The sequence below is a fragment of the Eurytemora carolleeae genome, unplaced genomic scaffold (genome assembly GCF_000591075.1).
Source record: "Eurytemora carolleeae unplaced genomic scaffold, Eaff_2.0 scaffold1510, whole genome shotgun sequence".
Lineage (NCBI taxonomy): Eukaryota > Metazoa > Arthropoda > Copepoda > Calanoida > Temoridae > Eurytemora > Eurytemora carolleeae.
Window position 1 is genome coordinate 48,902 of NW_019397398.1, and position 17,238 is coordinate 66,139.

At 33.2% G+C, this 17,238-nt stretch overlaps 1 protein-coding gene and 2 long non-coding RNA genes across 3 annotated transcripts; all 3 read right to left on the bottom strand.

The window, feature by feature from the left end:
- Positions 1 to 21: 21 nt before the first annotated feature.
- Positions 22 to 3,208, bottom strand: LOC111714079 (uncharacterized). The gene is made up of 3 exons (XR_002767880.1): positions 3,121 to 3,208; positions 284 to 349; positions 22 to 226 (listed from the first exon to the last, which is right to left on the bottom strand). It is a non-coding gene; the product is annotated as an uncharacterized LOC111714079 (long non-coding RNA).
- A 382-nt stretch (positions 3,209 to 3,590) lies between these two features.
- On the bottom strand, positions 3,591 to 5,662 carry LOC111714080 (uncharacterized). The gene is made up of 3 exons (XR_002767881.1): positions 5,570 to 5,662; positions 5,207 to 5,291; positions 3,591 to 3,644 (listed from the first exon to the last, which is right to left on the bottom strand). It is a non-coding gene; the product is annotated as an uncharacterized LOC111714080 (long non-coding RNA).
- A 2,749-nt stretch (positions 5,663 to 8,411) lies between these two features.
- Positions 8,412 to 16,740, bottom strand: LOC111714081 (gamma-aminobutyric acid receptor subunit alpha-5-like). Its single transcript, XM_023489113.1, has 9 exons — positions 16,609 to 16,740; positions 14,750 to 14,835; positions 12,519 to 12,619; positions 11,971 to 12,091; positions 11,379 to 11,517; positions 10,528 to 10,605; positions 10,115 to 10,172; positions 8,905 to 8,974; positions 8,412 to 8,504 (listed from the first exon to the last, which is right to left on the bottom strand). Exons 3-9 carry the CDS (start codon positions 12,602 to 12,604, stop codon positions 8,412 to 8,414), a joined length of 645 nt encoding a protein of 214 aa, XP_023344881.1. The 5' UTR covers positions 12,605 to 12,619; positions 14,750 to 14,835; positions 16,609 to 16,740.
- Between the last annotated feature and the right edge of the window lie 498 nt (positions 16,741 to 17,238).

Below are 17,238 nucleotides of genomic sequence, written 5' to 3' on the forward strand. Positions count from 1 at the left end.
AGTGTCCTATCTGTTATTTTGATTAATCTATGTAAGATGTAAAAACCTTACAGTACACAATACATACAGCCTATAGAACCAATCATCATCTTCTAGGGAGACTAATGTGAAAGCCAAGAAAAAAAACTTTAAGAAAATTATTGTTTAAATAATAAGAATACTCCAGTAAATAATATTTATAAGTATAAAGCACACAGGAAATATTACTCTGCTGTAGGAATCCATCCTGAAAAGAAAATAAAAATTATAAAAACAAATATTCACTTTAAATTTTCTTTAATACCTGAGAATAGCATCAGTAGGATTAGTGTACAGACGAGATCGTCTTATCAGCTTCAAAATATTTAGTCTAAATATTTCAGTAGAAACGCATATATTGATAAATGAGTAGTTACAAATTTGAACGATGTTAATAAAAGATATGCCATAATTTGAGAGAAAACTTAAACGCTGGTTTTTGGCGAAGAGAGAGTTATATTGAAAAAAGATGTATTTGAACAGATTGAAGAAAGATGGATTGAAGAAAGATGGATTGAAGAAAGCAGGATTGAAGAGAGATGGATTGAAGAAAACAGAATTGAAGAGAGATGGATTGAAGAAAGATGGATTGAAGAAAGATGGATTGAAGAAAGATGGATTGAAGAAAGATGGATTGAAGAAAGATGGATTGCAGAAAGATGGATTGAAGAAAGCAGGATTGAAGAGAGATGGATTGAAGAAAGCAGGATTGAAGAGAGATGGATTGAAGAAAGATGGATTGAAGAGAGATGGATTGAAGAAAGATGGATTGAAGAGAGATGGGTTGAAGAAAGATGGATTGAAGAAAGATGGATTGAAGAAAGATGGATTGAAGAGAGGTGGATTGAAGAGAGATAGATTAAAGAGAGATGGATTGAAGAGAGGTGGATTGAAGAGAGATGGATTAAAGAGAGATGGATTAAAGAAAGATGGATTGAAGAGAGGTGGATTGAAGAGAGATGGATTAAAGAGAGATTGATTGAAGAGAGGTGGATTGAAGAGAGATGGATTAAAGAGAGATGGATTGAAGAGAGATGGGTTGAAGAAAGATGGATTGAAGAAAGATGAATTGAAGAAAGATGGATTGCAGAAAGGTGGGATGAAGAAAGCAGGATTGAAGAGAGATGGATTGAAGAAAGATGGATTGAAGATAGATGGATTAAAGAAAGATGGATTGAAGAGAGGTGGATTGAAGAGAGGTGGATTGAAGAGAGGTGGATTGAAGAGAGATGGATTGAAGAGAGATGGATTGAAGAGAGATGGATTGAAGAGAAATGGATTGAAGAAAGATGGATTGAAGAGAGATGGATTGAAGAAAGATGGATTGAAGAGAGGTGGATTGAAGAGAGATGGATTGAAGAGAGGTGGATTGAAGAGAGGTGGATTGAAGAGAGGTGGATTGAAGAGAGATGGATTGAAGAGAGATGGATTGAAGAAAGATGGATTGAAGAGAGGTGGATTGAAGAGAGATGGATTGAAGAGAGGTGGATTGAAGAGAGATGGATTGAAGAGAGATGGATTGAAGAGAGGTGGATTGAATGTAGCAAACATCGTAGCAATCCCTATATTTGTTAACCTAAATATGCCTGCCTATCTATATTACGTTGTACATTGTCTGTAAATCTAAATGTCCTTATTTTCAACTAAGTAACATGATTTACTTTACAGAGGTTTGGTCCATCACCATCGCCGAATTTTAAATGATTTAAACATGTATTGCGATTAGATTAAATACGTTTAGATCCATCTCCACTAATATTTAAACACGTACGTTAAAGCTTTAACTCCCCTGTAAACATGCATTAGGATAGATTAACTATGTTATATCAATCTGCACAAATCTTATCAATACGTACATTAAACATAGCTCTCTTAAATAAATTAGTTGATATAGAAACTCTGACTTGATTGCAGCCAGAGAGTAATCGGTTCTTTTTGAAACCTTTGAGTTGAGATCATGCCCATTGGTTTGGCATTGATAGATAAATATTTAGTGTCCGTATTGACATTAATAGCTGACGAGATCGCCCCCATTGGTTTGGCGTTGATAGAATACAGGCTAGTGTCAGGTTGACATTGATAGCTAAAAAAATCGCGCCCATTGGTTTGGCATTGATAGTTCACGGGATTGTGTCCGTGTGTTGACATTAAGTGAGATGGATTGAAGAGAGATGGATCGGAAAGAGATCGATTGAAAAGAGATGGATTAGAGAGAGGTGGATTGAAGAGAGACGGATTGAAGAGAGATGGATTGAAGAGAGACAGATTGAAAAAAGAGATGGATTGAAGAGAGATGGATTGAAAAGAGATGGATTAGAGAGAGGTGGATTGAAGAGAGATGGATTGAAGAGAGATGGATTGAAGAGAGATGGATTAAAGAGAGATGGATTGAAGGAGATGCATTGAAGAGAGATGGATTGAAGAGAGGTGAATTGAAAAGAGATGGATTGAAGAGAGATGGATTGAAGAGAGATGAATCGAAGAAAGATGTATTGAAGAACGATGGATTGAAGAGACATGGATTGGTGAGAGATGGATTAAAGAGAGATGGATTGAAGAGAGATGGATTTAAGAGAGATGGATTAAAGAGAGATGGATTAAAGAGAGATAGATTGAAGAGAAATAGATTGAAGAGAGATAGATTAAAGAGAGAAGGATTTAAAAGAGATGGATTGAAGAGAGATGGATTGAAGAGAGATGTATTGAAAAGAGATGGATTGAAGAGAGATGGATTAAAGAGAGATGGATTGAAGAGAGATGGATTGAAGAGAGACAGATTGAAAAGAGATGGATTGAAGAGAGATGGATTGAAGAGAGATGGATTAAAGAGAGATGGATTGAAGAGAGATAGATTGAGAGAGATGGATTGAAGAGAGATGGATTGAAGAGAGATGGATTGAAGAGAGATGGATTGAAGAGAGATGGATTGAAAAGAGATGGATGAAGAGAGATGGATTGAAGAGAGATGGATTTAAAAGAGATGGATTGAAGAGAAATAGATTTAAAAGAGATGGATTGAAGAGAGATGGATATAAAAGAGATGGATTGGAAATTGGTGGATACATTTCTAGATTATTATTTAATAGATTAATTCTTGTAAACCTGGAGAGAATTTCTAGAAAAATGTTCCAACATCTTGTCAAATCAGATTCAGAATCCAAATTTTCAGATAAGGATCTGGTCTCAATCTAAACATTTTCAATAAAAAGAGAAGAATATTACTGATTTTAATGAATTGTTTCAATACATTTTTTTTGAAAATAGAAAAATATGATTTAATTAATTTAATTTTAGGGAATGACAAAACTCATTTAAGTCATTTACAGCAAAGATGAAATTTTCAATTACATTTTCACGACGTAAAATGTCTTATTTGAGCACTGCCATGCTGCCAGTACTCAACGCTGTTAAAAGAGACATTATATGCTGCCAGTACTCAACACTGTTAAAAGAGAAATTATATGACCAATGAAACTCTGTTTACAAAGTCTCACGAAATGTTCATATTTTCGAAATGCACAAATCTTCTATCAGCAAACAGTACAGTGTTGTAATCTAAAATATGGTTTTACCTTATCAATATTCTCCAGAACGTACTCAATATCCATGGGAGAGGTGCTTACTATCTGAAATATTTTATATTAGTGAATATAAACTTATAAAATTAAAGAACAACCTTGCATACCATGAAACTAATCAATTTTAATCTAATAGAATGGTCGGAATAAGTAAAAATCATATTCTGCTTATGGGGAACATTAGTTCCAAAACTAACACTTGGCACAAATTGAAAGACTAGGTTTATGGGATCCCGGCCCATATCCAGAGTAAACCTCGATAATAAAAACCATAACCATGGGATCCCGGCCCATATCCAGAGTAAAAGTCGATAATAAAAACCATAACCATGGGATCCAAGCCCATGTCCAGAGTAAAAGTCGATAATAAAAACCACAACCATGGGATCCAAGTCGATAATAAAAACTATAACCATGGGATCCCGGCCCATATCCAGAGTAAAAGTCGATAATAAAAACTATAACCATGGGATCCCGGCCCATATCCAGAGTAAAAGTCGATAATAAAAACTATAACCATGGGATCCCGACCCATGTCCAGAGTAAAAGTCGATAATAAAAACCATAACCATGGGATCCAAGCCCATGTCCAGAGTAAAAGTCAATAATAAAAACTATAACCATGGGATCCCGGCCCATATCCAGAGTAAAAGTCGATAGTAAAAACTATAACCAACATTTTATAAAACTTGACGAGGACAACAATTCCTTATTTAAAACCTTTTTTTTAAATCAAATGTTTCATAGGAGTTCTTTTTATATTAAATCTCTTGACCGTTTTCAAGACAATGTCAGGTTTTACATTTTCGAACATATCCTGAATATGAAACATTGTCGCGTTTTCGAGACAAAACCAACTTTCCTGTTTTTGAGTTTAATCAACAATTCAAAACAAAACTCACTTAAAAAATAAATCACTGAAAACAAAAATTATCTTATGAATTATCTGAATTATTTCACATTTTATATGTTAAATTAGAGAATATCGATGATTTATTTTTAAGATACTTTGGGAGCAGTATCTTTAATACCTTGTCTAGGAGAGGAGCAGTATCTTTAACACCTTGTCTAGGAGAGGAGCAAGCAGTATCTTTACTACCTTGTCTAGGAGACGAGCAGTATCTTTACTACCTTGTCTAGGAGAGGAGTAGTTTCTTTACTACCTTGTCTAGGAGAGGAGCAGTATCTTTACTACCTTGTCTTGGAGAGGAGCAGTATCTTTACTACCTTGTTTACGAGAGGAGCAGTATCTTTACTACCTTGTCTAGGAGAGGAACAGTATCTTTACTACCTTGTTTGGATAGGAGCATTATTTTTACTACCTTTTTTAGGATAGGAGCAGTATTTTTACTACCTTGTTTAGGAGAGGAGCAGTATCTTTACTACCTTGTTTAGGAGAGGAGCAGTATCTTTACTACCTTGTTTAGGAGAGGAGCAGTATCTTTACTACCTTGTTTAGGAGAGGAGCAGTATTTTTACTACCTTGTTTAGGAGAGGAGCAGTATCTTTACTACCTTGTTTACGAGAGGAGCAGTATCTTTACTACCTTGTTTAGGAGAGGAGCAGTATCTTTACTACCTTGTTTAGGAGAGGAGCAGTATCTTTACTACCTTGTTTAGGAGAGGAGCAGTATCTTTATTATCAATATAATCATCATCAAGCGAAGGTACTGCCAGCAGAGGAAAGGTACAAGTTCTAGATGAAGAAAGACAAATCATTGATTTTTATAGTTTTAAAAATGTTCCTGCATATTTCTTGGATAATTTATTTATTTTTAAATTTACTGAGATTTAAGTGCAATAGCATAAAACCCATTGAAAAATTGTCAAGACGGCACTTTTTAAACAGTTCTGGGTAAAACTGTAGCAATTTCAAAAACATTTTTTCAATAGTTAAGAAAGTAATTGACTCTATAGTTGTGAGCCTAAATTTGAAAATTTAACTCAATTCTTTCTTTTATTTTTAACTTTTACCTCGTCATTTGTCGCAATGTTTTTACTCTGAGCAAAAAGTTTCATTTCGATGACGACATTTAAAGTTATTTTACAAATAATTGATTTCTAGTTCCTATAAAGAAAATTGAGTTTTTGCATTCATACTACTTTAAACTAAAAACTTATTAAATATCTACATTGATAAAATAAAAACTTTGGAATAGAAAGACGACTTTATGGCTCAAGTTATAACTTCAGTAGTCCTAGGAGCATGGGACACCAACAAACAGATTCATTTCACTTGATTAGTGATATAATAAGTGTAAAGTACAACCATTTGCTTTATAAAATATCAAATAAAATGAAGGATTGCTCTTCCTGTCTTCCTGTCTCAGAGTTATATGTGTATTACTGTAGCTCTGATTATCTATCTTTTCAATCATACTTCATATTTTCTCCTCAAACCAAATAAAACCCTTGGAAAGTCACAATTTCAAAAGAAAGCAGTGTGTGGACAATTTATTTTCTATTTTTCTTTTCATATTTCAAGTTGTAATTATTTGTGGCCTTTAAAAATATCAAAATATAGTTAAAACCTAATATTTAAAAATATCAAAATATAGTTAAAACCTAATATTTAAAAATATCAAAATATAGTTAAAACCTAATATTTAAAAATATCAAAATATAGTTAAAACCTAATATTTCAAAATATCAAAATATAGTTAAAACCTAATATTCAAAAATATTTTCTCAGGAAATCATTATCTTTTAAATTATAAAATTTCAATAAATAATTGTTTCTTGTGAAAATTATAAAATTGCCATCGACTGAAGGACCGACAATAATAATCCTAGAATGCGTTGAAATGAAAGGTTCCCTGATTAGATCACGTGAGCGCATCCTTGTGATGAATATGCTCAAGAAGTTTATCAAGGCGAACTCCAGAAAGGCGAGGAACACCATGACGAAGCACAAGATCACAAACACGTCCAGAGCTAGAACAACAATGTTCATCTAATTTCATCAAATATTGTGCCATACGATGACAAACCTTAGGTACATAACTGACATTTCACGGTACACAAAATAATATTATTATTTTTGGAACACCTTATTAATATTCAACTAAAAATTTATCACTCTTGTCCGAAAAAGTATTCAATACAGACCTACTTCTCAATGTTAGTTTATTTCATGGTATTACAACGGTTGTGAACTAGGTCTGGGCAATGTTCTGTTAACGAAAAGCAAGTTCTTGAAAACTAAAAGAATTGATTCCATTTACGGACGGCAAAACCCGTAAATTTTTAAATAGTTAAAAAACGAAAATAATCGATCATTGAAAAATAAAAAACTGATGGGTTTTGAAATTACGCCGATTTTCGTAAATGTCTATGCTTTACAGAAGATAACCTAGCGTGAGGCACTTTGTCAAATGCCTTTGCAAAGTCTAAATATACACCACATCAACTGAATGTCCTTGATCAATGTATTCATAAACTTTTTTTAAATACTGAAGCAAATTGATTAAACATGATTTTTTGGCCATAAAACCGTGTTGGGAATTAGAAATCAAATTGTTCTTTGTGAAATGTTCAACCAATGAGTCCTTAATAACTGATTCCATAATTTTACATATAATACAAGTTAAAGAAACTGGTTTATATTTACCAGGATTGAGCTTTGAACCTTTTTTAAAAATGGGTGTAACATTTGCACATTTCCATTTTTGGGGAACACTTCCCTCACTCATCGACTTTGAAAATAAAAAACACAGCGGAGAACAAAGTTCTTCTGAAATTTCAATCAGAAGGCTGGAATTAAATATCTGGCCCCGGAGCGAAAATTTTTTTTTTTAACCTCTGCTTAATAACTTCTGGGGCAAAAGTTACTGACTCAAGTCACGGAATTTCAGGTTTTAAATGTTCAATGTTCGACATATCTTTTATATCTTCAGTAGTAAAGCCCTTTTTTAATGATTTTGATGTTTTTAACGTCTTTCGACGTTTTTTGGATGTTGTCTTCATGTTTATTTTATGTTTTCAATTCCAGTTTTATCTGAAGACCAATATAATAGTCATCCTGAGGGTAGGCTTTAGGTAGACTTTTTTGAGTATTTAAAAAACCAAAAACACTGCGCCCATCACTACCTGTAACATATCCGCTGGTTGGCTGCTTATTCTTTCCTGTAAATCCAAACCCAACTGTAACAACAGCCAGGACAGTGGTGGATCCTAAACCGGTTCTAGCAGGGGTCTCCTGACCAGCTTCAGTCTTTACCTGAGGTCGGAATTAATGAAATGCGAGAACTAGTTGAACTTGTTTTTGTTAGGTAAACTACTTCTCCTGGCACAGAGTATAGCTTTTCATAAAATCCCACAACAGTTTATACAGATATTGTGTATTACATTTAGTGCGACTGAGCTTATATCTAGAATTTGTCATACTGATCTTTAAAGCGTCGAGGTACAGACTGATATTACTCTTTTTACCGCCGAACATTAGCATAGGGGGGGAACTTTAAAGGTAAGGAATATGTAATCATTTATTTATGCAATATAACAAAGACATGCAAAATTAAGTGTTTCAGGAGAAAAAAATGAAAAACTTCTAAAACTAGAGATTGTGGAAATATTTCCCCCCAATTCAGTTCAGCCTTTAGAGATATTATAACAACTATATTATTAAAATACATTTCAGAAAAGGAAACTTTTCAAGTGAAAATGCTAACAATTTAATGAATGTTTTTGAACAAATGACAGAAAGCCTTCAAAACATAGAAATTGAGTCAAGGCTCTTTAATTGTCTTTGCAAGAAACCAAAGTCATGCATATGCGATTGCAATTTGGAATTTATAGCCTCATTGTAGATTCATTCTTAAATTTCCATGTTTTTATGAGACATCCTGTATTTTACCAGCCAGAAGGAGACCCAAGAGCTCATCACAACAATAGTCAAAGGAACGTAAACCTTTAAAATACAAATATTTGAGTTTAACAGGATAAAGTCTTGATCTTGTGATCCTATCATATAAAGCTATGATGTATGTATGAAAGCATGTCATAGTTTTGTGCGTCCTCAATGTGCTTCGCAATAAAGCATTCCCAATAGTGTGTCCAAAATGTGCTTCTGAATAAGACATTCTTAATAGTGCGTCCTCAATGAGGCATCTTCAATGTGCGTCGTTAATATTTATGCATCTTATTTTAAATGAATATACAAATATGATTTATTTGGCTTAACATAGAATATTTAATCCACCCCCCCCCCCCTACCCTGAAGTAATCCCAAAAACTAAATGTATGTTTAACGTAAATTTGTGACATCCGTTCCCCCTTACCCTCAAAAAACCCAAAAACATAAAACCTACCTGAAGTACATAAAACCCAATAACTCGTTGAAAGTTGAAAGTAACAAATATAACAGAATGCTGTCCATTCCTAAAACATTTATTACATATAAAACTAAACCTCCAGTATAAACTAGTTACCTGAGTAATACTAAACCTCCAGTGTAAGCTAGGTACCTGAGTAATACTAAACCTCCAGTGTAAGCTAGGTACCTGAGTAATACTAAACCTCTAGTATAAACCAGGTACCTGAGTAAAACTAAACCTCTAGTATAAACTAGGTACCTGAGTGAAACTAAACCTCTAGTATAAACTAGGTGCCTGAGTGAAACTAAACCTCCAGAGCTGAAAACTTTAGAGTGGACGTCATCCACTTAATGGCTTAAACCACTCTTTTTCTTAATATCCAGTTTAAATATTGCTTGTTCTCCACATGAATTTAAACTCCAGAGAAGCTAACCCATCGGATATCTGGATATTTCATTCTAAAGTTTTCAGCTCAGTATAAACTAGGTACCTGAGTGAAACTAAACTCTAGTATAAACCAGGTACCTGAGTGAAACTAAACCTCTAGTATAAACCAGGTACCTGAGTAAAACTAAACCTCTAGTATAAACCAGGTACCTGAGAGAAACTAAACCTCCAGTATAAACTAGGTACCTGAGTGAAACTAAACCTCTAGTATAAACCAGGTACCAGAGTGAAACTAAACCTCTAGTATAAACCAGATACCTGAGTGAAACTAAATCTCTAGTATAAACCAGGTACCTGAGTGAAACTAAACTCTAGTATAAACCAGGTACCTGAGTAAAACTAAACCTCTAGTATAAACCAGGTACCTGAGTGAAACTAAACCTCTAGTATAAACCAGGTACCTGAGTGAAACTAAACCTCTAGTATAAACCAGGTACCTGAGTGAAACTAAATCTCTAGTATAAACTAGGTACCTGAGTGAAACTAAACTCTAGTATAAACCAGGTACCTGAGTGAAACTAAACCTTCAATATAAACTAGGTACCTGAGTGAAACTAAATCTCTAGTATAAACTAGGTACCTGAGTGAAACTAAACTCTAGTATAAACCAGGTACCTGAGTGAAACTAAACTCTAGTATGAACTAGATACCTCAGTGAAACTAAACCTCTAGTATAAACTAGATATCTGAGAGAAACTAAACCTCTAGTATAAACTAGATACCTGAGTGAAACTAAACTCTAGTATAAACTAGTCACCTGAGAGAACTATTTTTCTGTCCAACTGACCAGGAAACCAGGAGATACTGCGCTAATTCTAGAAACAACCCGGGATCAATTTTGTTTTTAAGGATTAGTAAATAAATATAAGATTTAAAAGGTTAAGGAAACAGGTTTTTTAACAATTTTTTGTTATTTATGAAATTGATATTTAAAATGTATTTGAGATTACGAATGTCAGAAGATGTAGTTTGATTACGACATAATAGTTTGCTACCATTATAAAACATTTCTTTTCAAGTCCTTCTCCTCAAAGAAAAGTCTCTCAATTAAAACTTTTTTAAATGGTTTTTATAAAGTTTACCATTTTCCCAATTCCTTCTGTTTTTGTTGTTAAAACACGGGAAATTTAAAAAAATTATATTTATAAAGTTAGAAAAGAAAATAGACACCTATTGTATCCTTTTCCATGGAAGCAGCAGACTCAGACCAATGGTAAACAAGTTCGTTTACATCATGTCCGAAACTACCTTTATAAAAACTAGAGTAATGGCTCGTATCTTCAACTTCTAAACTAGGTTTTTTTAGAAACTAAAGTTGGAAACGTTTAAATGGTGAAAAAGGAGTTGAACATATTCTTAAAATTAAAAGCAGTGTCTGATTAAGAATGTCTGAGATGAGATACCTATTATCATCTCTTTGAAAATGGATTATATTTGATTGTGGTTTCTCTATAAATTACTTAAGCATTTCTGCTTCAAAAACGATGGAGGAAAATTAAGAAATTAATATATTGTAACATTATTTTCTGAGTACAGAGGAAAAATAATAACTTAACCTTTACTAAACGAATAAATATTTGATTTTAAAAAAGTATTCTAAGTTGTATTCTAGAATGGTTCTAGATTAAATTTTTCTAGGTTGAAGTATTCTAGGTTAAAGTATTCTAGGATGAAATTTTCATAATTTCACAATTAATTACATTTCAATTTGATGCTAAGAAAAACGTCTATATACTAGATATTCCCCATTATTATTCAGGATTTGAAGGTTCTATATCAGGCATTAAATATAAGGTTACTTGAAACTATATCCACAATCCCTTAAAATATCAGGCTTACACCTGCACAAAAAGCGTGAAATGTGAATCAAATTATAATATTAATTTTATAATTTTAATAAGTAAAAACGGAAAGCAGGAGAAATGTTTTAAAACATAATTTTTAATTTGCATATTTTCTTATAGTTTAAATGTAGGATCTAAAAAATTAGTGAACTGTCCCTTTAAGAATTAACGATAAACCTATTTCTAGCGGACAGGCCTGGCGGTCTAGAGGGAATTTTTTCAGGTCCATCGCGCAGGTTGCGGTCACTGTTAGTCTCTGGGAGTAGGAGATCCGACCCTCAGGGGATATACGGATAAACCGGTTTGGTACTGCAACCTTTAAAAATTGAAAGCAATGTCAGATGGAATAGAATTTGATCCGCGGTTTAAATCTGCCCAAACCCGGCTTAAATTAAGCGCGGGATACAATTTTAAGGGGAACCAACTATATTTAAACCGTCGCTGAAATTCTTTAAATTCGGCCACTGTACAATTAAAACTGGTATGGAATTGTAACTTGTAAACAATTTAATACGGTTTGGTACTGCAACCTGTAAACAATTCAAAACCTGTTTGATACTGCAACCTGTAAACAATGGGATACACCATACTAAAACCCGTAACAAGCCAAGCCAAACTGTGAACAAGTGTGAACAATTGATTTGGTAAAATAACAACAATATGCAGTGATAAACTAAATAACCCGAAACAATGTTAATTAATTGAAGACTTAAAGGCGTCTTTGCCTTGAGGAACAGGTTTTTAGCAAAAATAAAAACCCGGACTCAACCTTATGAAGAAACGAATCTTTTCCATTAAGAAAGAAAGTATCAGGTCTCCAGATTCTTGAGAGAAACTGCCAGTTCATGGGGAGTTCATCCAACCCTGTCCCTGTACTGTTGAACTTCAACCTAAAAATAAAGGGAATGTTACAGTGTATGGAGTAAATTCCTACTCCAGAACAATTTCTGGCAACGTATCTATCCAGGTACAGCTCAGTGACTATTAACGTCACCACACGAAGACGATCAATGATCTATCAACGCCACTACCACTGGATGCCATCTTGTTAGCTATCGATATCAATGGACACATTTAACTATAGATGAACAATATACAGCGTAATTTCTCTATAATTGCTACGTGTACACGTACTTTCACTACGGATAGATAAAATTAGACAGATTAGATAAAAATGAACAAAAGTACCGAACTAGATTAGACGAGGTGTTCGTTTTTTACAGAAAATATACAGGAATGTATTATATTTCAGAGATTAAAGAAATTGGTATGGTCTGAGATGGGAATTTATGGGAGTAGTTAAACATTATAGTTTACCTTGAATCTATCCAGAATTGTCTAAAGTAGCAATCCAGGGTAAATACTTGTCTACTCTCATCCACAGGCCCCATTGATCTTATCATTAGGTTTACTTCAACCTAGAATAGTTCTACCTAGAATACTTCAGCCTAGAACACTTTAACCTAAAATAATTCAATCTAGAATACTTTATCCTAGAATACTTCTACCTAGAATACTTCAACCTAGAATACCTCAACCTAGAATATTTCTACCTAGAACACTTTAACCTAGAATGCTTCAACCTAGAATACTTCAACCTAGAATATTTCTACCTAGAATATTTCTACCTAGAATATTTCTACCTAGAATATTTCTATCAAGATTATTTCTACCTAGAACACTTCATCCTAGAAGATTTCAACCTAGAATACTTCAACCTAGGATACTTCAACCTAGAACACTTTAACCTAGAATACTTCAACTTAGAATACTTCAACCTAGAATACCTCAACCTAGAATACTTCAACCTAGAATACATCATCCTAGAATACTTCAACCTAGAATACATCATCCTAGAATACTTCATCATACTTCATTTTAAAATACTTCAACCATGCATTCTTTAACCTAGAATACTTTAACCTAGAATACTTCATCATAGAATACATTAACCTAGAAAACTCCAACCTAAAATACTTCAACCTAGAATACTTCAACATAGAAAACTTAAATCTAGAATAAATCAACCTAAAATACTTTAACCCAGAATACTTAATCCTAGAACACTTCATCCTATAATACTTCAACCTAGAATACTTAAACCCAGAATTCTTAATCCTAGAATACTTCATCCTAGAATACTTCAACCTAGAATACGTCAACCTAGAATACTTTTACCTAGAATATTTCAACCTAGAATACTTCAACCTAGAATACTTTAACCCAGAATACTTTAACCTAGAATTCTATAACCTAGAATACTTTAACCCAGAATACTTTAGCCTAGAATTCTATAACCCAGAATACTTTAACCTAGAATACTTTAACCTAGAATCATAGAGAATAGAATATATATTAGAGAGGAATTTAAAGAATCTCTCGGTATACATTTTTTCAGTCCCTTTCAGCCTGAAAGGGTGTTCAAAATACAAATCATGTATTTGTTCACAAATTATATCCAGTAGAGTACATTAATACAGTGTGTTCCCTAGACTATTCATTTCAATTTCGAATTTTTTGAATCTGTTAAATAGACTTTATAATGAATTAGGTGAATTAGGTTATAACGGAAAATCATCGTTTGTAAAGTGAAAGGCATAGAGTCTATGTGAAATGATCATTGGTCAATTATGAAACCAGCTTATTTCATAATTTGTTTTTCTTTTAACATTAATTTTAGATTTTCTATAAAATGATATTCCAGGGCCCAAAAGGTTTTATAGCATAAATATGTGAAGTACACCTGCAGTATGGAAACAGTACAACAAAATCGCCGTTTTACACTTTTTTCTAGTAAATTCTCCTCTAATATATATTCTATTCTCTTTGCCTAGAATTCTACAACCTAGAATACTTTAATTTAGAATAATTCAACCTAGAATACTTTAATCCTAGTAAACTTCAACCTAGCATGTTTCAACCAAGAATACTGCAAACTAGAATAATTCAACATTGAATACTTCAACCTGGAATACTTCAACCTAGAATTCTACAGCCTAAAATACTTCAACCTAGAATTCTACAACCTAGAATACTTCAACCTAGAATTCTACAACTTAAAATATTTCAACCTAGAATACTTAAACCTAGAATTCTAAAATCTAGAATACTTCAACCTAGAATTCTACAACCTAAAATACTTCAACCTAGAATACTTCAACCTAGAATACTTCAACCTAGATTACTTCGTCCTAGAATACTTCAACCTTGAATACTTCAACCCAGAATATTTCATCCTAGAATATTTCAACCTAGAATACTTTAACCTAGAATACTTCAACCTAGAATACTTCAACCTAGAATACTTTAATCTAAAATTCTTTAATCTACAATACCAACTTAGAATTCAGCCTAGAATACTTTATTCTACAATACCAACCTAGAATACTTCAGCCTAGAATACTTTAATCAACAATACCAACCTTGATTAATTCAACCTAGAATAATTCAGCCTAGAATACTTTAATCTACAATACCAACCTTGAATACTTCTACCTAGAATTTTTCAACCTAGAAGAATTAAAAATATTTGAAATTATTTAGCTTACATTAGTTGAGGGTCCTTGATGATTAGGCCGAAGTTTATAATCATAATTTCTATTCGTGAACAACTCATCTAGCGTTCGGGTAACAACTAAAAAAATTAAATAGTTTAAAATAATTTTTTTGTTTTAGTTTTTTTTAATATAAAATCGTTGGTAAACTCTATGATGTGCCATTCTCATCCTTATTATTTGGGAAATACAAAATAGACGTGTTACGTTAACCAATGTTGAGATTTTAACAGTTAATCGGTATAATTTAAACACCCTAGGTTTCTTTCTGACTGTGGATGGAGTATCTATGTTCCACACTCTGTTACAGCAAATTTGTCTGTCTTAATAGATATATTTTTTACAAAGAAAGAATAGTTTGAGCTTTACAACTTGGCAACAAAAAAACAGACAAGAATATTGGGAAATATATTTTCATAACGTAAGTTTGATTATTTTATATTTTTAATTGATAATTATTTTCCAGGCCCAACTACTGGCTGAACAGACAATCCTGACGAAAAAGCATAAGTAATAATATTAATAGTAATAATAATAATAAAATAGTGATAATGATAATAATAAAAATAATAATAATAATAATAATAATAATAATAATAAGAAGAAGAAGAACAAGAAGAAAAAGAAGAAAAACAACATGCAGGTAGATAACAACATGCAGGTATATATCAACATGCAGGAAAAAAAACATGCTCGTACATAACAATATGCAGGTACATAACAACATGCAGGTACATAAAAAATACATAAAGGAAGATAACAACATACATGCAGGTAAATAACAACATCCAGGTACATAACAACATGCAGGTACATGACAACATGCAGGTACATAACATCCAGGAACAGAACAACATACATGCAGGTAGATAACAACATGCAGGTACATAACATCCAGGTACAGAACAACATACATGCAGGTAGATAACAACATGCAGGTACATAACATCCAGGAACAGAACAACATACATGCAGGTAGATAACAACATGTAGGTACATAACAACATGCAACAAGTAATAGTAATGGTAATAGTAATAATAATATATTCAATCATATAGAACAGCTCTGTGGCAACGGAAACAGTCAAGGATCTGGAGCATAATCTACAATTTTGTTTTAATTATAATCACAATTTATTTAATTACTATAATGTGTTTATGAATAATTTTTTTGATTAAATGTATTTGTTTTTTAGATGGCAACCCTGGGGGCTGCCTTAAGTAGCATCTTTAAGACATGGCGTCCTGTCTGGTATTTCACAAGTCGTTGTCAAGTCACAGTCAAAGTCGTACACAAAATTTTTTTTTGAGGGGACAATTGAAAAAAAAAGTTTTGAGGGGGGAACCCTGTGTATGCCCTTGACAGCGACTTGACAGCAACTTGTGAAGACCCAGTCAGGGCATCCTTAAAATGTTTTCTGAGGACGCCCTCAGATCCTCTTAGTGACGACGCCCTCAGGATGTCTTTGTAAAGACAACCTTAGGACGTCCTAGTGAAGACCTGCGGCTGCAGCTGCGGCAACAACATGTAGTGCCGCTACAGACATGCAGACACCCAAACAGAAAGAACCCCCACAGAGAGAAATGCTCATTAGTAACCCAATACCCCAGTTTTTGAACGGCGTCCCAAAGGATGTCTTTTCGGTCTAAGAAAGGCACTTTTTCTCTCTCTTTTTAGAGGACTTCAGATGTCCTATCCTAGCAACTTCAAGTCAAATCAAGACTTAGTATGGATGTCTCAGGTTCTTACTGGGGGTAACATGTTGATTTGTTTTCTCTTTTTAATAGATCTTTAAAATAAAACTTATGTGAAACTTTCTTCCTGCTTTCATGAACATTTTAAAATATTTCACCTTTTGCAAGATGTGAATTAGGGATATTTCTCCTGAACCTTGAACCTGGCGTATTCTCCACCCTTGGTTCAAACCCAACCTGCTTCTCCTCCCTTGGTTCAAACCCAACCTGCTTCTCCTCCCCTGGTTCAACCTCAACCTGATTCTCCTCCCCTGGTTCAACCTCAACCTGGTTCTCCTCCCCTGGTTCAACCTCAACCTGCTTCTCCTCCCCTGGTTCAACCTCAACCTGGTTCTCCGAACCATCACAGTAATCTCCAAACTCATTACATCCTAATCCTAAACAATAATTAAATTGAAATAAAACGGAATCGCAAATGCGACAACTTTTTCTTTCTCTACGCATATTCTCTTTTTCATTTTCTTTTAAACATTGTAAATTGTGAACCTTATTAAATAATTTTATCTAATATTTATATATTTATATAATTTAAAATTATCCAATAATATTCAAATACATGCGTTTTTTCCTTTCTTTGTGTAAAAAACCGGATCTGGTTTTAATCCTGCTAGCTGAGACTTTATTAAACGTCTTGCTTTATCAATGCTTAATATTATTCTTGAAAAGAATGTACAATATTACTTTACTAAAGGGAAACTCCTTTTAGAGGGTCATAACCGATTCACGAC

What these genes read in the sequence shown, in the direction of transcription:
- LOC111714081 (XM_023489113.1), bottom strand. Translation starts at nt 12,604, where the DNA reads ATGATAAGATCAATGGGGCCTGTGGATGAGAGTAGACAAGTATTTACC. An exon ending in CAATTCTGGATAGATTCAAG is followed by an intron (nt 12,092 to 12,518) that starts GTAAACTATAAT and finishes CTTTATTTTTAG; the next exon opens with GTTGAAGTTCAACAGTACAG. An exon ending in CAGAAAAATAGTTCTCTCAG is followed by an intron (nt 8,975 to 10,114) that starts GTGACTAGTTTA and finishes TAAATGTTTTAG; the next exon opens with GAATGGACAGCATTCTGTTA.